Genomic DNA, 19584 nt, shown 5'->3' on the forward strand with positions numbered 1-19584 from the left:
CAATAAGAGATCAGGGTCACGCCACAAGCACTCGATATCCATTGAATACATGTACAGTATATATACATTTTATGTTGATCGATCCATTGTCTTATTTCGTGAATCATCTATCACAAATATCAGTATATTATACACAAGTATCACTTTAAATTTTGCAAACATCTGGTAACAAATTACCACCTTTACTAGGGGCCACTGTACTATAAAAATATTTAAAAAGTTGAAGGAAAACGTCAAAGATAGTACCGATTTCTTTGCTATAAAAGTGACTAAAGCTAAACACACAAAAAGGGACTCTTCACTCTAGGGAATTCCTGTGGCCTTTAAAACTCAAGAAGTTTACTCCAAGTACAAATCTTTGAGTGTGTTTCCGAATTGGAGACTTTCTTGAGATGCCATAACGGTGTCCAACAGATATTAAATATATTTTCTTATCTTCATTGATTTTACATTAACCAAGTTTACTTTTCAATCCAACTACAAAGAATGTTTGATCAAACTTTCTGAAGTTGAGCTAAGCCAGTAAGTACCATTCTTAATGCAATTTATCTGACAAGCTCGCTCAAGCAAACATCGAGCAAGCCCTTTATCGTCTATCAATTTATGGCATCAAGTAGCAACAACTCATAACCATCGAGGCATGTATGCTCAATGGGATTCATTTGTAAACTCAGCTGCTATTTATCCATCAAGTGAATAGTTATTAACAAGATTGGCACAATAGACATTTATGACCAACCTTAACCTTCCTTGACATTTCATATTATGCTTAATAACTATCAATTATGCGACACCAAAGCATATTTACAAAAGTGTAGAAACTTTCCATTCAGTGCAATAGAAAGGTTAGTCCGACAGTTATTACTGCCACAATGAAGTCAAAGGTCAATACACCTGCGCCGTTGCACATATCTCCATAGCAGCAGTGGTGGCACACTGTTTGGCCGTCATACGTCTTGCATCCCTTGTCAACGCAGTCCTGTTCTGCGCATGAGCGAACGATGCTGATCTTGTCATTGGCCAAGTAAGTCTTGGTTTTCTAAATGTTAGAAAAATATTTAAGAAGGTAACATTCGTTAAAATAAATCGGCCATTCAAGACAGACAAAAATTACATGTAATCAAGTTAATCAAATTAAGCTGCAAATGAACCAACGGGGAATACTGGAAGAAGTGTGATTTCTTTTCGGTATCACACGACAGATGCGCTCTTTGAGCGCTTACGTAATAACGTTCTTTAGGCTATTCATTGCTTCTGTATGTAAGATTTGTTGCTTGCGCATCGCTTCACTCTTGGTTGAGCACGCACACACCTCGCTGTCTGGTTAACGCCGCATCACCAGGTGCATATTTCCAATCAAGAAATCTTCAACGCAATTCAACTTCTCCAGAAGAAAATTGAATCGACGTCTAAGAAGCAGAAGATTTCCGAGACTGCTGTCCCTTTCAAGAGCGAGGGCAACCGTCAGCAGTGCATTCAAACCGAATCCATCATAACTGTTACTAGTGGAATCAGCATTGAATTCCTTGGACCGGGGCGATTTCAACGGCGTGGAAGCAAGCCTACAAGAGGACCCGGCTCCCTAACTCTTTCGGAATCGACCGCGGAGTGTGTTTCCAGTGTGGCATTAGCGGTCACGTTCGAGCCAATTACCCCAGCCTACTAGATCACCGAACGATTCAACAGCCACAGTGGCCAGAGTTTCCTTCGCATAACACCCAGCAAATCCCACACTCTGAACCTGTTTTCTTGACCCTGCCATTTTCAGCAGCATCGCCAGTCAACGCCCAGCCCACGCCATCAATCACGGGACACGGACCGAGCGGGATTTCACCCGCGCCTGATCTTGCGTCCCAACCACCTGGTTCCGAGCCCTTTTCTAGCTACTGTACTGCAGTCGGATCATCCGGAGTTGCCTCCCCTTAGAGACTGGGAAGTTTCATTGCCCATGGCGACGCCCCAAGACAGGTCTTAAAGGTAGATTGAAGCTTTGTTTTCCTTTTTGCCCCGAAACTGGAAAGCACTTTGCGTCATGGTGATGTTATCCCATTTTTGGAACCGCTGACTCCATTTAGTTTGGCTAAAAAATAATAAATCCAGTCTGGATCATCCCAAATTAATTTTGTGCAAACTGCCATTTCAGAACTTGGGTGTAAACGCTGCATAACCGAACTTGATCGCATTCCTCACTATTAAAATCCTTTTACGTAGCGGAAGGGAAAAACTTGCACCTGGTTTTAGACCTTCGGCACCCCAACAAATTAATTTCCTTTGCGCCTTTCAAATAATTATGAGCATTTATATCACTTCGCACAGTTTTCTTATTTCGAATCCGGGTATCATCACGTAGAAATAATTTCCTCACCACATGTACCTTGGTTTTTCATGGTGTCATAAACAGATTACGAAATATTACGTTTTTACCGTACGTACGTTTGGCTTGAGCTCCGCTAGTTATGCGTTTACAAATGTCGTTCGCCCCCTCGTTTATCATTGACGCGCGCGCCAAAGGTATTCTGTCTTTTGGGTATATGTACATTGATGATAGACTCATCCTCGGTTCGACATTCCACTCTTCAGAGTATCGAGATCTTGAGGGATTCCTTAGTTCGTAGCGGGTTTTTCAGTAGAAAAATGTCTGGAATCCTACTTCGTCCATTCAATATTTGGGTTTCATTATAGACTCGAACTCATCTTTTACCTTAATAGATTCCAGATGGGGACCGCACACAATCGCTCGTTTCGCCTCGCCTCGAAATAGAAAGCTTCACAGGTTTAATACCCGGTCCAGGTGCAGTAGACGCTTCGTTAAGACTGGACTTTCGATAACACTCGTTAACTCCGTGATTCGGCGCATTCAAGCTTCTCAGACCCTCAGTACTTAGGTTGTCGCGAAATGGCCTTCCTCACATTTTGGCCCTTGATTTGCCACGACGGTTTGCATCTTTCTAAACACGTACACGCTTGGAGGCTGATAAAGCATCTTTTACTCCCCGTTGCTTAGGGGTCGGTTCTCCCTTTGTTCCCAATCCAAATGTCCTCAATCTGGCATTGCATTGCTATACCAAACCGCCCAGAACGACTGATCGCAGTTTTTATTGTCCAGATTGTTCATCTTGATTACTCTGCACTGATAGTTTTCAAACCATTTCTCTCCCTTTGCGGCTACTCGTCTATTTGTTGATGAGACAGGGGATTTGAGTGGTATTGTTTATTTTACTTTACGCTTTCCATGGCCAACTTGCGTGCCTGGCATCCGATCTGCGAACTCTGACCATTTGGTGTCATGGGCGTCACTCTTTATCCCCACTAATGTCTATGGCGTTTTTTTCTCTTTTGGGCTAGTGTAGTTGCTCAGACAAGCCCCATATTGTTCAGCCGACACACGTCTGTTGCCTGCTTTGTTTCATTTCATTTCATATTACGAGGGAGGCATAGAGAAGAAATAAACTTTCTGATGTAGGAACGTAGGAAGAAAGATAGCTTACCGAACATTTCTTGTAAATCTCGGAATCGCAATCTCTCAGATAAGGAGGTTCAGGCTTGTAGAAGGGGTCAGCGCACTTTGAATCACCTGCCCCGACGGAAGTCACCGTGCACTCGTAACATCGGATAGCAGCACAGCACGCTACAGACATTCAAATACATAGCTAACATCAACCATATTTTTCGACGGTATGGTCAACAAAACTTCTCTTCTGAAGCGAATTGTAGTTCTATCAACTGATACGACGAACAAAATGTGGAAGAATAAGTACTGTTAAATGTAAGAAAAATAGAAAGGTTCATTTCCACTGGTGCTTGAGTGCTAAAGGTCAGACTTTCACAGAGGATCATACATAAAGCTACTCAGCTGGGGTAAAGTGACTTGCCCAAGGACACAAACTGTGCCTGTGAATGGATAGAAACCCCCTTATCCCATGACTGGGAATTGTAACCCTGACTACTTGATCACTAGCCTACTTGCAACGCATTTGCCAATTATTACGTGCGAAATCGGCCATTTCTAAACGCGCGTTGAGCCGACAGATTTCGTGCATTGTGATTGGCCAACGCCTTGCAAACTCTTGGAGGCACACTATTGTGAAACGCCAGTATTTAACCCTAACCCCCAAGGTGTATGTAAATCATATTGAAATTGGGACTTTTAGGGCAAATTGAAATTTGTTGGGGACAAAAACGAAAACCAGAATATGATTACACACATCTTCACTAAATCAGACTTACTAATGTAGGCCTATACTTGACTTACTGAGAGCTGAGGCAAAGGCAACCAACGTCAATGCAGCATTCATGGTTTTTGACGGATTCCTCCACTGAGTGAGAACTGTAGATCAACATGATAAATAGTTTTCTGTGGACTTTTTGTGGGTTAATACATTTCGTCCACATCAACATAAGCCAGCAATCTAATCAGGGTAAGCGACATTAAACGACCCTATCAAGTAGGGATAGCTGACTTTTCAGGGCAGTGCAGATCGACGTTTACGCCGATCGTGTCAAACACCATGATCATGGAAGATATTAGAAAATTAACATAAAATTACACAGTTATGATTTTTTAATTTAAGGTTATGAATTCCCAAATCTCGATTATCGGCTTCATTGATGCTATCGCGTCATCATCTCCGCTATACAGACTAAAACCTTGGCCCTCGCAGAGGCGTTCGAGATAAGTCCCTTATTTCGTCAAGTTTGACACACTATGAAATATGGATAGATTAAACTTGGCCATGCACTTTGTATTATTCAAAGTAGTATTTTGAAAATATCACTATTTTCAAAGTGAGCTCCTGTACTTATTGCGTAATATTCTCCTGACATACAACAAACTGCCAAAAAGATACATACGAAACAAACCTTCGTTTTTGAAGACATCAATCAAAGCATTGGCGTTTCTTAAAAAATACACTAAAATTACAACACATCAGTCGTGTCGGCGCGCTGGATTTTACATTCAAATGCGACACTGCATTAGGACAGCACCAGCGGCCATTTTGTAGACTTTGGACTTCAGTTCGCGAGCTGGTACAAAGCGATGTTTTTGGTTAATGGTTAACAATCAATCTGATAATCTGGATGCACTGCAGGCTGGGATCAATATGTGAGGTTCAGTAAACATTTTGCGGGTTCACGGTACTACCAGGGACAGCGATGTTTTAGCTCGTACCAAGTAGCCTACGCAATGGTGGTTGCGACAACAAATCGATCTCTTTCCACAAAATTGTGTGACGGAAACTAATTTAGCGTTGCGCGTGGTATTGTGGGTAGCTTACTGGCATGATCAATGGATAGAAGTGCAATGCGCAGGCGCTGGAAGCAGTTAAAAATGAAACAGGTGATCTTTAGAATCTTTTCCTGCAGTCACTGTTTCTTCTGAAATCTTCTAAAGTGTTTCTAATAATGGACACAAAAACTTAACGCTCGGCACTGTATATAAAAAATAATACGCGTCGTAGACAGTCACTTCTCATCTTTATCAATGGGTTGCAGGCTTCCAACTGAATTTGACCGTTAACCCTAACCCTCCTCAATCCTTCACCTGTTGGAGGACTGAGGAGTGTTAGGGTTAATAACGTCTAGTGCAAACTTTAGACCATATAAAGCACAGAAAGTAGAACAAGGGAATTGATTAGATCTTTATAGCACAAATAGGTACCGAAAATACATCGATAAAAAAAATAATCAACTGCTGGTGATGTGATTACTGCTTCTTTATTACAAACAACATAAATTAGCAAGGAATACTGTCCTTGATGATTATGGCATCTTTTGACCACATTTAATGAAAGTTGAACCACGAGGGTTTCATTTTACAACGGACTACATCATCTCCCCACACCTGTATTTCAATTAGTCTAAGATTACAAAGGCTAATATACAAAACATCATGTTAAATTTCAGTTAGTTCGTAGTGCAACTTGTACCGAATTTCCAACCTTTTCACTTTCTGTTTCACAAGAAGTGATGTATACGAGTATAAAATCGTAGTTTAACAAAGCAATATACATCAAAATATATAGATATAACAGAAAACTTGTAAAAATTGGCTCTATTTCAATACAAGAATGTGATGTATGTAATTCAAAGCGTGAGGGGAAATTACAAAGGCAACTACATGTACTTATAGGCAAAAAATGTCTTATAAGGAACGAAGTGTGGTTTAAGATAATTGAAGATACAGACTGAGAGGTAACTGTGGTTTACATGAACTTAAACTTCTCTGGTTATCCACAACACTTACATTAATACAGCATTAATTTCAACGCTGACGTTTCGCAGTTGATGTGTCTTTTTCACAGTGGAGACGATTCATTCAAACTGAGAGAAACCTTTACCAGTTCTCGGCAATTATAATGAAATACTTATATAGAATTTCTGTTTGCATGTTGTGCAAACAACGCAAAATCCTTGGTGAGGTTTTTCTGCTTGAAGAACTAGGTCTGAAATTTCACATTCAAAGCCTTGCACCGCGCATGAAGATGTACCAAGGTTCTCCAAGGATTTGGTCAAGATAATACTATAGACAGTTTAGCCATTCTTGAGAAGGCACTGGCTAGCTGGGCGCGACATCACTCGGTACGTGCCACGCACGTGAGATTTTGCTTACGATCGCTCGCAATGAATATTCCATAACATGGCACAGGGGTTTTTCAAAAAATGAAGTAAACTGTTTCACAAGATCATGGTAAAAATAGCGTGGCCGTGACGTCATTCAGACACCTCGAAATTCCAAGAAAGATGCAACAATTTCACTCAAAAAACCTGATATAACTGTATGCAGTATATAAATATATAATCTCGTACATCTGCAAATTATATACAACTATTTACTCTCGAGTTAATTATAGGGTAGGCCTATCATCCGACAATCAAAATTTCAAACAAACTCATGAGTAGGTTATAAGCCGATATTTCTTCCTCCTTGCAATAACTGTCCCAAGTTCTGTTTCTGTGTTTCGTACTTTCCCTCCCGTCATATCTTTCTTTCTCTCTTTCTGCCTCCTTACGAAATCGGGAAATATTTTCCACTTTAAAGCTTCATTGAAGTTTGCCCTAAATCACTGATTCCCAGGTACGAAAACTTCAATACCTATTTGAAGGTTTAGAAAGGCGTGAGTCTATATCCTGGTTCCCGATCCTCCCTAAAAACGTGTGGAGGGAACCAGTTCCAACCACTCCCATCAGTCAAAAAGTCCCTAACAAATCCACTATTCCTGAAGTTGTAACATGGAAGACGGTGACTTTCTCATAGCCAATGGCCTGTCCATATAATATTGTTCACGAGGAAATGAATGTCCAAGTGGATCACTACCAACTACCAGTCTCAGTGAAGGAATTTATCAATAGCCTCCCACATGGCGCGTGTTTGATTCTCGGCTACCGGCGTCTGACTGTAGTTCAGGCTATCCACGGTCCACATGCCAACCCCGTGCAGGTTTACGTGCTTAGCATACTCATAGCGGAGAGTCAGAGACTCGACATCGTCATACCAGACTTGTCTGATCTGGCCAATCACATCACTCTGCCAAAACACATGGGCAAGAGTCTGTAAAAAGGTGTGCATAACAATTGCTGACAGGACATGTCGTCCCAAAATTGCAATCATAACTTATGCTTAATGTAATTATCTCTTCATTCCTTTCCAGAAACAAATTTCGCATATCAAGACCGAGAGACATGCCCCAAACTGAAAAACCATTGGGCTTTCTCGTAACTCTTTATGTCTAAAATACATAAAGAGAACTTATCAGCCGAAATAAAGTGCTGACAAAGTTTGTATCTTTTCCATCAAATACCAATTTCTACAGTTTAGATAATTTATATCAAGACTGTAGGAAACTGCAAGTAAGAAAGTTTGAAAGAATCACGAAAAACCGAAAAGAACCAGAAGTGCAAAATTTTACAGTTTTGAGAAGATAGAGTTTGGATGCTCAAGCTCAGTCACAAAAATAACTTGGTTGTCGTGTTTGGTCAAAAATTGCTTGTAGTACCAAATGACCGAAACTGACCGAGACTTGACTGTCTTTTGGACCCAATGACCATTTGCACAGGTAGTTTATAGTTTATGCACATGTATATTTGGCATTGGAAAAATATCATTCTTGCTGAGACACTATTGCCTATCTTTTCAATGTGTACAGTGCCATAAATTGAGTTTGATTGGATCTGAGTGACTTACAGTCACCTTGTAGTTATAGTACGGCGAGGCATAAGTCGCGTTGTAAAGTCTACCGGTCGTTGAATCTAGCAGTTTAGTCTGAATGAAGGAGTAGGTTCTCTCTTTGGCAGGTGCGTCACTACACGGAGCACCTCGGAAAGGAACATGTTCAATGTAACACACGTTGTCCTGAAAGATGGAAATAGGATGCGGTGTAAGTCACAACCTAAGATTATAAAAAATCAAGAGGTTAAGGCAAACTCATTGAAACTTACATTTGGGTAATTCTATAAATTAGGGGTTCAATTTTTTCGTGTCCCTGTCACATCTGACATGTGATTTGTAAGTTCAAACAATTTTTCTGATTTTCAGGAGTGATGAATTGATGCTAATTACATGTACCTGCCAAACAACCAGAATTTGTTTGAAATCAATTATACTGATATGTCCATGTCAAATTACACAGTTCAGGTGTATGACAGGGAACATAAATATGTCACATTTTTGGACCCCGAATTTATAGAATGACCCATGTGCTTACATGTTACAAACTGTCTGTGGGTTGATGTTCAATTTTTGAGGTGGGGAAACCCATGATTTAATACATTCCATGGAAATCCACAGAATAAGGTAGGGACTAGACAAAGCAATCAACTGCTGATTTTGGTTGGATTCGAACCTGGATCACAGATGTCAAAGACAAGTAACAATACACCAACATTCCAAGAAACATGCTCAAGCAAAGAACATTTTGCTTTATATTTTCTTCTTGGCCAATTGTTGGTATTCTCCTTTGAGCTGCATGTAACTTATTCATGAGAAAATCTTATTTTGTGTCCGCAGGTAAGGACAGTAATTCTACAGTGAACAAAGGTGAAGTTCAGTACATGTATCCCAAAGGCAATGACTTCCAAAAGGTCGTTTCTTACTTCCCTGTAATTATTTTCCAAGACAAACTAAATTGAATGATGAACCTTGTAAAGACTGTTTCTTGACAGGTCGGAGTGTCTGCTTAAAATCCCACCTTTGAGATGTTCAGGCAAACATAGTCCACACCGTCCCAAGCCACTCCCAAGACCAGCTTGTCAGAAGGAATACCCAATGCCAAATATCCTTGAATTCCTGCAATTAAAACATATGGTTTTTCTGATGATAGGAGGCACTGTCACTCGGATTTATCCAGCAATTTGTTTACTCGAATATTGAAAAATTTGAGATTTCTGCTATTTTTATAAAACAGGGAAATGTTAGATAAAAGAAATGATACTGCACACAAAACTACATGTATTCTGAAGAACTTGAAACATGAAGTTGTAATCAGGCAAAATGATCTACCTGTTACTATACATGTAAATAGGCTTCAATTTTTGTTCAAGTTTTGTCAAGCTGTTGTTATAAAAGCAACTGAAATTGCATTCTTACCTTTTACTGTCTTGTTATAAGGTGCATTAGCCATGGCAATACAGGGACCATATATCTGACTTTGCTCCGAATACGCCATGATGAAGACAAAGTCACTTGCTTCAGCGATGCCTTTGTAGTCATAGCAACGCTCATCAATGCAGTCAGGTGACCAAGCAACGTCAAATGTCACCTGACAAAACAAAAATCATGTCTTCTTGCTTAAATTTAACAACTGTGGATTTCATGATCACTCGTCTTATCTTTCCCAACCATTCCAATCGTGATTAAATATCGATATTTTCGAATATTCAGCACAGCTGAACAACCGACAGCTAGGTTGGCAGGTCTGCGTATAGATAACACTGAACAAATGTTCAGCTGTAGTCTGTTTGGGATCACAGAGCAGGTTTCATCTACCATCCCTTCAAAGCTTCCAAGCTAAGATTATAAACTCCTTGTCCTCTGCCAAGAAGGTTCCAAACTGACATCTACATTTGCACAGCACCCAGAGTTTTGGTGGAAAAAGTTTCATCAGTCATGATCAGTGTTGACGATTTATGCAAAAATTGATGGCTTGTAACTTTTGATCGATTAAAAAACCTGCCCGTCCTCAAGACAGTTGGAAAATGGGCCGGATGAAACACGGGATGAGAGAAAGTTTGGTTTCTTCTCACCTGGGAGTTTGGAATTGCAGTGTGGAAAGCTTTGGTAGTTTCTGCGACGAGATCAGTCAGCAAATGTGCTTCTGATTTATTCAGCGGGTACTCAATATCTATATTAATACCATCCAGATGTTCTTCCATTGTCTCGTTCACTCTGGCCATTATCCAAGCACTACGAGCGGTCACGTTGGAAAGACTCCCAGCCGGAAACACACCTGCAATGAGACATACAAATATTTTTCTTAATGGATTTGAAGAATGATCTCTTACATTGAAGCTGTAATCAACTGATGCTAGAATGTCAAGTTTGTACACGTACAACTAGGACTGTCGGCAAGATCCGCATTACCAGAAACTGGGGGTAGCATTTACAGCCGATGGAATGGAGGGGTGTCCCAAATGCAATTAAACCCAAACATATACAGATGAACCTCATTGTTAACACACGATTCTCCATAAGAAAATGTTTAGGTCCAAATCCTTTGTTTATTCATTGTTTTCATTCCTGATAATTTGCCAAGTCCGAGGGGACTTCTTATGAACGAGGTTCGACTGTTTTCCTACTACTACTGGTAACTGTCCAGTGATTGGAAAATTTCTCTTTCAGAAAAGACCAAATATAACTGAAATATGATCTCCAAAAGCTAATTATTGTATGCAACCCTGCACAAACCAACCAACCCCTGGCGCACAAAAAAGAAATGAACAAAAACAAAACCAAAACACTGACACTTTCTTGTTTTTTCTACGGTTCCCTTTTAAAATTTGACGAGTCTCTGGACTATAAATTTGCAGGTTTGTTTGTCTAATACTTGCACAGGTTAATTAGCAAAGACCAAACTCTTCACACACAGATGAAAGCACATGTATGCTGCACTCCCTTTCAGTTTCAGTGAAATTACCAAGAAAACCAGAGATTATTTTATTTTTTTCAGCAAGTCATTACAATAAATTCTTCACTACTGACATAGACCAAGGACATGAAGATTTAGTTTTCATTTGAGATACACTTGACTAACCCATGCTTACGACTCGAACGCCTCTCGCGTGGGCATAGCACATCAGCTGTGAATCATGTCGATGGAACATGACAATGGTGGTGATCCGCGTCCAATCAAAATGTTTCCATACAGTTGAGCCAACCCAAAAGCCAAAAACCTGCGACCAATCAAAATAATGATCTGTATTTGACTGCACGCAATAACTCTTCATATCACTTCAACAAGGACTGATATTGGCTTTATTTGTAGCACAGTATAAATTTTGCCATGATGTAGAATCACATTGTAAAATACCACCAGAGTTGAAGCAATGGCTACATGTACATACATGTACATACATTTAGATAAAGTAGGCCTAAACACGAATTATAAGATGTGACCGGCTCCACAAAAATGGGTATTATGGGACGTTTTAGTTTTCAAGAAAGAGTTACATACACATTTGATTTGGTTACATTAACAGTATAAGCTTTAACTTGGTGTAGGTTTGAACTCTGAGGGACTTTGCAATCTGGAGACATATTTGCATAATCATATCATACACATTTACAGAAGTGCTGTCAGAGATAAAACCCTTTAAACACAGGAAGTGGAAAAAGAAATCAGCCAAGATGCCCATGACAACAGTTAGCTTTCTTGTATGAATAAGCTGATATAATAGAAGCCAATAAACCAAGAAGTAAAAATCCCCCTGTCCACCTAAAAAGCCCTTAATGTGAAATAGCAGTGTCCCTTCATACCCTTTTTTGCAAAGCGGGTCACAAGTTATATACAATTCGTGGTTAGAGCCTGTAATTCCCAGCACCTGGGCCCAGAATTCCAATCCACCATCCCAAATCCTATTTTGCGTCTTACCCCAAAAGTCGCAATTATTACAAAAATCCATTTATTGCTTCAAATGTCATATTCCATCAAAACATCATTCATCGTGTCTGCTCAGAAAGCAAAAGTTTATAAATCAGCACCAATTAATGGTCTCTGGATACCCCCAGAACTGTGGAGTCCAACGTCTACCCTGCTCCTGCCAACGGGAAGCGGGGCGGACGTCAGACCCCACAGTACTGGGGTAGTCTATGGATACTTCCTTACATAACTTCCACTTGTGAATTTTACAGTCCAAGGGCAATCGTTTATTTTGAAACACCTAGTACATTTCCCAATATAAGTTTTAAGAATACACAGCTGACAAAAAATGGTAGGAATTTCAAATTTTCTGTTATCATCAAGAGTGTAATTGTAAACACAAAACCAACATCAGTACCGTAATGTTTTTTTTTTACCCAACATTTAAGGGCAAAACCTGTGATACAAATTTACATCTCTCCAACGCAAAGTACATCTTGTATGAAGTTATGAAGATTGTTAAGCAACAAGGATAGTTTTGGGGTCATACATAACCTGTAATAAATATTTTTACACAATTCTGTAGAACAAAAAGTAATCACTCATACATGTGACCTTCGACTAGAGTTATTAGATAATGATTACAAGGCTGCACCGTTATTGATTTTTTTTAATTTTTTTTTTTAACGAGAACCGAAAAGAAGCAATCATTTTGTGCACACCAAATATTGTGGCAATGCACTTTCCCGTACTTACTTTCGCTTTCACGGCCTTAGGCCTAAAATATGTTTCTTTTCCACACACACAAGATAAAAGTGTCATTAGGCCAAACAAGAATTTGGAAACCTACTTCTTTTCGAGGAGGTGATGAAATGACTTTGCAGTGATCGGGGTCTGGGCAAGGACAACCGCCATTGTCGGTGGAGCTGTGTGTTCCCAAACTTCCACCTTCCCAGAACACCACCAGGCACAACAAAGAGACACAGAAGACACGAGAAAGATTAGCCATTCTGAGCTTCTCTGCTGACTGATGTGCTTGTATTTTTATTACCAAGCAGTAAGTTTGCCAGCTGAAGCCGGAGACTGGTGACCTGACTTCAACCAATAGGAATCGTAGTAGTAAAATAACTGAGAAGACCTGACTATATGTTGGGCACCAACGTATAGATGGTGACAACACAGGTTACCTTCCAGCCTGCAAGTTGTCTATGAACATGTACTACATGTTAAATATCCCAGTAGAGCACCTGACACAAGCACGTGACGCGAAGAGAGGGGTGTTACGCTGTTGCCGTTTTCCGCGTCGCTGATGCTGCAAACATAAACAAGGAAGTTCTGTGGTAAAAACGATAATCAAATTGTGCCATCAGGAAAATGGCGACTTCTTTTCGAGTGGTTCTTGTCTTTGCTGTCGTTTGCCAAGGATGGTGTTTGGATGTCTTCAGTAGGTCAAATGGAGACTGTCCGTGTGAGGATCCGGCGCTTTGTAATGTGATTAAAACGCCGCCGCGAAAAGAGGTGGGCTACTAGGCCTAAGCATGCCAGTGCATGCCTAGTGCTCCTGACGTTAGTTTGCACGTGTGACGGTTTACTGCAAAATTGTTCAAATGTTGGTAATTGTTGCAGATTTTACTTCTTTTGTCATTGTCGTAACCAGCAAAGCTTTACCGAATGTTAACGTTGGTCCGTCTGATTTTCGATGTTAGGGAGAACTTTTGGGTGTTTTATCAGTTGAATCTGTTTTTTAAACATAGTTGTTTGCATTCTGGGTGGGCGGAACTCACTGGAAGGAGTATGATTGGTCAAAGCTGACGACAGTTGTGATGTTTGGAAGTCATTATGAGGCCGACCTGATGTGTTATGCACACTCAAAGGGCGTCAGAGTCACTTTGCTTGGTAGGTTGAGTTCTTTTCAACCTTCATTACACGTGCGTCCTTTGTTGTTTGCTGGTCGTTCAATTTTTAGGGATTGGGATTCCATGGGATTGTCCTTTAAAGGGAGGGATTGGATCCAGGGGAGAAGTTTAAGTAAAATTTGTTCCATCTGTAACTGAAGATTTTTCCAGATCATGTTTAATACAAAACTGCTACAAATTTCTTGCTGACTACAGTGACCTAATATACAAATCACAAAGTATGGAGGATGTGGCATTTTGATCTGAGCAGAATCTTTCTCAAGATTCTCGCCTTTGAGAAAGATTCTGCCGGGATCGAAATGTCAGTCCCTCCATTAGGCTTTTTTTTTCAGTTTTTCATTAGATTGGGTCCCTTGACAAGGTTAATAAATGATTCTTTGTACATTATGAATTGCTTCAATTGAACGTTTTTACTCAATGATGATCAAATAAATTTTAACTTTAAAACAAAATATATATTTTGGTCAAAACCAGACTCAGATGACTGAATACATGATGCATGCATTCCATTTGGTTTGGGCAGGTGAGTTTCCCGCTGCCAATCTGACCAGTGTGGCTGACCGCAGTGCATGGGTCATGCAGCAGGTGGACCGGGCCATCCAAGGTCACATGGACGGCATTAATTTTGACATTGAGTACCCACTGGATGCCAGTAAAGCTAAATACTTGACTGCACTTGTCGATGAAACAACTAAAGCTTTCCATCTTTCAATTCCTGGCTCTCAGGTAAGCCTAATTATTCATTTTCTCTTTTATTTTTTTGTTTTTAAGTAAATTGTCTTTATCGCCAATTCACTGTACATTAAAGATTTTTTAAAGTTCAGAAAACAAGGACAAACATGTCCGCTACACATTTGTGTTTTTATTGAGTTCATGACAAATCCTTTCACGAGTTCACTCACAAATTTCTTCTACATGTACATGTAGGTCACATTTGACGTTGCCTGGTCACCTAACTGCATTGATGGCCGTTGCTATGACTACAAAGGCATCGCCGATTCGTGCGACTTTCTCTTTGTGATGTCATATGATGAACAGAGCCAGATATTTGGACCGTGCATTGCCATGGCCAACTCACCCTACAACAAAACAGCCGGGGGTTAGTTTATTTTCTGTGAAATTTATTATGGGCATGACAGTCAGGGGTAGAGAGTTACCTTAAGCTGGGCATACCTGCTGATCAACTTGTCATTTGACATGTTATTTCATCCAAACGGCTCTGACAGGTGTAGAGAGTTACCTTAAGCTTGGCATGATCAACTTGTCATTTGACATGTTATTTCATCCAAACTGCTCCGACAGGTGTAGAGAGTTACATGTACCTTAAGCTGGGCATACCTGCTGATCAACTTGTCATTTGACATGTTATTTCTTCCAAACTGCTCTAACAGGTGTAGAGAGTTACCTTAAGCTGGGCATACCTGCTGATCAACTTGTGCTGGGCGTGCCTTGGTATGGGTATAACTACAACTGTACCAGCCTGAGTACCAAGGTAAATCATTGATTGCCTCAGTAACCAGTTCAGTAAATTGTCCAAGTGTTCCAGTTTTTTTAACACTCGGGATGTGTGGTGTAGTGGTGACAGTTTGAGGTTCCCAGTTATAGGGTCCGAGGTTCGAATCCAGCAGGTGGTTACGTGTTATTTTCCTTTCCTTTCCTCCCTATTGTCTCCCTCCACCTAGCAGTAGAAAGGAATACCTGAGAAAGTAAAGATCAGATACTGGCTTTGAAAATTGATTTCATGGCCAGATGAACAGGGGTAATATACATTGTACATTTAGAGCCTTTTCCAATTTACATATGTATCTTTAATTTTTCAGGGGGGTGTAGCTGAGTCCAGTCCATTTCATTTATTATTTCACAGGACAATCAAAGCATCGTGGACTAACAGAAAATACAAAGACAGTTTACAAATACAGGACCTTCCCCGAAGGATTACCAAAAGCGAACCTATATACATGCTTGTAGAGGACATGTGACAGAATATATATAGCACATGTGACCAAAAGATGACAGGTGATGGACTGAATAGAGGACATTTGATGGAAAGTAAAGAGGACATGTCGTGGACTGTATAGAGGACATGTAACAGACTGTATAGGAGACATTTGATGGAATGTAAAAAAGATGTGACGTACTGTAGAGAGGACGTGATGGACTATGTAGAGGACATTTGATGTAATATAAAGAGGACATGCAATGGACTGTATAGAGGACATGTGCTGCTTAACTAATTCAGCCTCATTTTCATCTTGTTACCTCCAGACCAATGTATGCCACATTCCTCATGTACCATTCCGTGGTGTGAATTGCAGTGATGCTGCTGGCAAGCAGGTTAGTTACCAAGGAATCATACAGTTGCTGATGCAAAACTCCACAAGTGGACGCCTCTACAACACAACCTACCAGGCCCCTTACTTCAACTACGTGGTAAGAATTTTTGAGACTCTTCCATGTGCATGTAAGACGCGTGACGTCTGTAGCAACTAGTCTAGTGCTTCATCACAGATAGATTTTTCATTATTAACAGCGTGGTTATCTGTCCTGTCCTGCACAAAAATGATGCCCCTGAAGCATTACATTGCTGAAATTCTTAAATAACCTGGTTCTGTTGAGATTTATCTATTAAAAAGATAATTTATACCGCAGGCAATCCCAGTACTGTGACTTCATTTATGCAAGGCCCAGAATCAAAATGAGGCTGAACTTGCAAGACCTCTGCAAGTTGCAATGTATTTTTTCTCATAGCCAGTGCCACATCACAAGACCTGTCACAAGGCCAGACGTAAGACTAGACTTAAGATCAGACACAAGACCAGTCACAAGACCCACCATTACATAGGAGTGCTTTCAATGCTGTTCATTTGAATAGTCTGTGACTTGACTTCAAAATGGAGGACTAGTGTTGGTCTTTTGATCGTCTTGTTGGGTCTTCTTACAATCTCAGTGGTTGTCTACTGCATCCTGCCCTTTTAGGTTGAACTACAGTGTTGCAATTTAGGTGTCATGCTCTTTCTGTAAATGCAGGATGCAACAACGGGAGACCATCATCAAGTCTGGTATGACAATCCACAGAGTCTGACTACACGCTACAAGTATGCTCAGAAGATGAAGTTACGAGGCGTAGGCATGTGGAACGCAGACACTCTGGACTACAGAGATAACCCAACATCCAAAAAATTGACCAAAGAAATGTGGGATGCCATTGGAAAGTTCTTTTTGCCCTAAGGATGGTACATTGGAGTCAAATCGAAGAAAAATTGAGGAGACAATAAGATATGATTTCTACTTGACATAGCATTTGACAATAGAGTATGATTTCTACATTCTAGGATGAAAATTCAACCAAAACGAATATTCAGAAATTAGTATTTTTAATTTTAGTTTCTTCCATTTGGGTATTTCTCTCACATGTCATCAGAGTCTGTAACTAACCACAAAACTCTTCTTTTTATCATTTCATCTTTGAGTCAAAAAATGAGCTTCTTTCCATCTTAAACAATTTCTCCAGACGTTTCTCGAAAGAAATGAGTATTACATAAGCACGAAATATTGTTTGGTCTTGACCCTTTCATCACAGTAGTCTACTTGTTTGCACATGTTGTCTGCCTTTTTCTTATTTCTAGCCAAGGGCAGATCTTTGGGACCAACGTGGGCCATGCCCCTCCCCCAACCATTTTGTCTTGGGAGGAGGGAGGAAAAATAACTTTGTGGTTTATTTCAGTTTCCTTCAAAAAGTGTGTAAAATGCCTCAAATGTAGACTACTTCCCAGAAAGTCTATAAAAGATTACATGAAAACTTTTCGCTTGAATTTTTTAGCCCCTCCCCAAAAGAACTTGTAGGATCCTCTAAAATTCTTTGGATCTGCCCTTGTTTCTAAAGCGTGTCCTTGCCATCTATACCTTGATTATAGAAATATGATTGTTTCCTTTTCAAATCAAAGCAAAGGTACTAAAATTCACTGTCCTTTGACAGAGAATTATGCACAAAAAGACTAGTTATTGATGGAAACTTGCGTATCTTTTGCCTTCCTTCATTTCTGGGTGCTGCTTTTGGCTGACGAAGTTGTTCATTGCTTTGCTTTGTAACATGTTGCTGTTTGTTCATTAAACTTGTTGGTGGGTTATGATACAGTTCATGAAACGCCTTTAACATGGTTTCGAAATATTGAGATTGTAGACGTATATACGTTTTATTTCTTGACCTTTGAAACTGACTAGCTTAGCCAACAATTTCTTCTGGTCTTCATCTTGTTTTGTTGTTAAGCTGAAACTTCCCTGTTTTTGAACCTGGAAGATTAAGCTTCCGAATCTGTCTCTTTTAGAAAACGTAGGCTCAGTTAGCTTCTTCAAGAATAGATTTCGAAAACGTAGCCAGTAAACAACAAGTTACTTGGCACAAGTTTTAGATTTGGACTATATTGAAAGTGACGTATTTTTGCAAAAAGGATTTCGTGCGATTTAGTTGAAATTGCAGAATTTGGAACAAATTTTATATAAGATGTACAAATTCCACGGTCGTGCATGTATATTGTTGTGGCAATACCCTTTAAAAAAAGGAATATGAAGTATTATTTGAAGTAAAATAAAATGTTGTTTTGTGATTTCATCTATTCTCAAATAAAGGTGTACGCAGAATGTGATATCGGTACGGATTGGGCGCCCACGTGAGAACTCTTCGTGTAAAACTGTACATAAAACAGTCGTCTGAGTGCTCATCAACTATCATTTCCTGGCGGTGTTTCTCGTCCCGCCCAAATTTGTTGGTAATTGCGCCAACGCAGTGGCAAGCGAGGTTGCGTAATGCATGTTCGTCACTGTCGCTCTCCTCAAGCAAACAAAAGCTCGTTTCCTAGAAATCAGGATTCTCGTCTAGAAAAATGATATGTCTGAAGGGTACAATACATTTCCCTACTTCAAGGCCCATCCACTGTCTCCAAAACCTTTTCCAGCCAATAGATTTCACGACATCTAGAAATTTCGACATACTTGGATCAAAACGGAAAGGGGATATTAATAAAATTCCACGAATACCGGACACTGGAGAGGTCTGGCGGGATCGATCATATCATGTCACTCTAAATTTCTCATCGAAGGATCTGGCAAAATCGATATTTATCACTTCCTGATTTCTCATATTAGCTCAATCATTCCGCCATTACAAAAAAAAAAAAAAAGAACGGCTGAGCTTCAAATATGTTTGTATTCGTATGCATAATGCATATGAACAGAAAGTACTGTGCCGCAGGTTTCTGGTCAACAACTTTTCTCGATGCAGTCTTTATCAATTTGATACTCTACTATTCGATACAGAACTGTTCTAACTGAAGTTATTGGCCTATTGTGATTCGTTATTACGCACTGCATACCACCAACTTTAGATTTATACAGGGTGTAACAATACCGACATAGGCCTACGTTTTCAAAAGGTTCATGTATATTGTACTACTGAAAATATACCTGGCAACATTGAAAGCATGCTTATTACTCAGTACAATACAGGACATTCTTCAAATTGTAACTAGAGCAGTCAACCGTGAGTTTTAGCCAGTGAGCAGACTGGGCTCAGTTATCAACCGATCTGGTAGCATGCAGCC

General features: G+C 40.0%; 3 protein-coding genes across 5 annotated transcripts; 1 reads left to right on the forward strand and 2 right to left on the reverse strand.

Annotated features, from left to right (window-relative positions):
• Window positions 1-63: 63 nt before the first annotated feature.
• Window positions 64-5021, reverse strand: LOC110982389 (uncharacterized). The gene is made up of 4 exons (XM_022240758.2): window positions 4861-5021; window positions 4253-4327; window positions 3489-3628; window positions 64-1039 (listed from the first exon to the last, which is right to left on the reverse strand). The coding sequence occupies exons 2-4, from the start codon at window positions 4293-4295 to the stop codon at window positions 830-832; spliced, it is 393 nt and encodes a 130-aa protein (XP_022096450.1). The 5' UTR covers window positions 4296-4327; window positions 4861-5021; the 3' UTR covers window positions 64-829.
• LOC110982388 (di-N-acetylchitobiase-like) lies at window positions 1281-18638 on the forward strand. 2 transcript variants are annotated; one of them, XM_022240757.2, is made up of 7 exons: window positions 1281-1977; window positions 13826-13967; window positions 14511-14713; window positions 14915-15086; window positions 15379-15479; window positions 16253-16417; window positions 17015-18638. In XM_022240757.2, the coding sequence occupies exons 2-7, from the start codon at window positions 13895-13897 to the stop codon at window positions 17213-17215; spliced, it is 915 nt and encodes a 304-aa protein (XP_022096449.1). In that variant the 5' UTR covers window positions 1281-1977; window positions 13826-13894; the 3' UTR covers window positions 17216-18638. The 2 variants fall into 2 exon arrangements, with proteins under 2 accessions (XP_022096449.1, XP_022096447.1); XM_022240755.2 differs by lacking the exon at window positions 1281-1977 and adding an exon at window positions 13318-13589.
• LOC110982387 (di-N-acetylchitobiase-like) lies at window positions 5700-13163 on the reverse strand. Of its 2 annotated transcripts, none has more exons than XM_022240754.2 (7): window positions 12922-13163; window positions 11247-11385; window positions 10240-10442; window positions 9584-9755; window positions 9186-9283; window positions 8189-8350; window positions 5700-7525 (listed from the first exon to the last, which is right to left on the reverse strand). In XM_022240754.2, the coding sequence occupies exons 1-7, from the start codon at window positions 13078-13080 to the stop codon at window positions 7328-7330; spliced, it is 1131 nt and encodes a 376-aa protein (XP_022096446.2). In that variant the 5' UTR covers window positions 13081-13163; the 3' UTR covers window positions 5700-7327. The 2 variants fall into 2 exon arrangements, with proteins under 2 accessions (XP_022096446.2, XP_022096445.2); XM_022240753.2 differs by having other exon boundaries at window positions 8183-8350.
• Window positions 18639-19584: the final 946 nt, after the last annotated feature.

Source organism: Acanthaster planci, linkage group LG21 (genome assembly GCF_054643075.1).
Source record: "Acanthaster planci isolate LZ-2023a linkage group LG21, COTS_SCS, whole genome shotgun sequence".
NCBI lineage: Eukaryota > Metazoa > Echinodermata > Asteroidea > Valvatida > Acanthasteridae > Acanthaster > Acanthaster planci.

What these genes read in the sequence shown, in the direction of transcription:
- LOC110982388 (XM_022240755.2), top strand. Translation starts at nt 13,446, where the DNA reads ATGGCGACTTCTTTTCGAGTGGTTCTTGTCTTTGCTGTCGTTTGCCAA. An exon ending in AAACGCCGCCGCGAAAAGAG is followed by an intron (nt 13,590 to 13,825) that starts GTGGGCTACTAG and finishes TTTTAAACATAG; the next exon opens with TTGTTTGCATTCTGGGTGGG. An exon ending in CCCCTTACTTCAACTACGTG is followed by an intron (nt 16,418 to 17,014) that starts GTAAGAATTTTT and finishes CTGTAAATGCAG; the next exon opens with GATGCAACAACGGGAGACCA.
- LOC110982389 (XM_022240758.2), bottom strand. Translation starts at nt 4,295, where the DNA reads ATGAATGCTGCATTGACGTTGGTTGCCTTTGCCTCAGCTCTCA. An exon ending in TGCCTTTGCCTCAGCTCTCA is followed by an intron (nt 3,629 to 4,252) that starts GTAAGTCAAGTA and finishes GAATGTCTGTAG; the next exon opens with CGTGCTGTGCTGCTATCCGA. An exon ending in AGATTTACAAGAAATGTTCG is followed by an intron (nt 1,040 to 3,488) that starts GTAAGCTATCTT and finishes TCTAACATTTAG; the next exon opens with AAAACCAAGACTTACTTGGC.
- LOC110982387 (XM_022240753.2), bottom strand. Translation starts at nt 13,080, where the DNA reads ATGGCTAATCTTTCTCGTGTCTTCTGTGTCTCTTTGTTGTGCCTGGTG. An exon ending in CATCACCTCCTCGAAAAGAA is followed by an intron (nt 11,386 to 12,921) that starts GTAGGTTTCCAA and finishes GATTGGTCGCAG; the next exon opens with GTTTTTGGCTTTTGGGTTGG. An exon ending in CTGCAATTCCAAACTCCCAG is followed by an intron (nt 9,756 to 10,239) that starts GTGAGAAGAAAC and finishes TTGTTTTGTCAG; the next exon opens with GTGACATTTGACGTTGCTTG.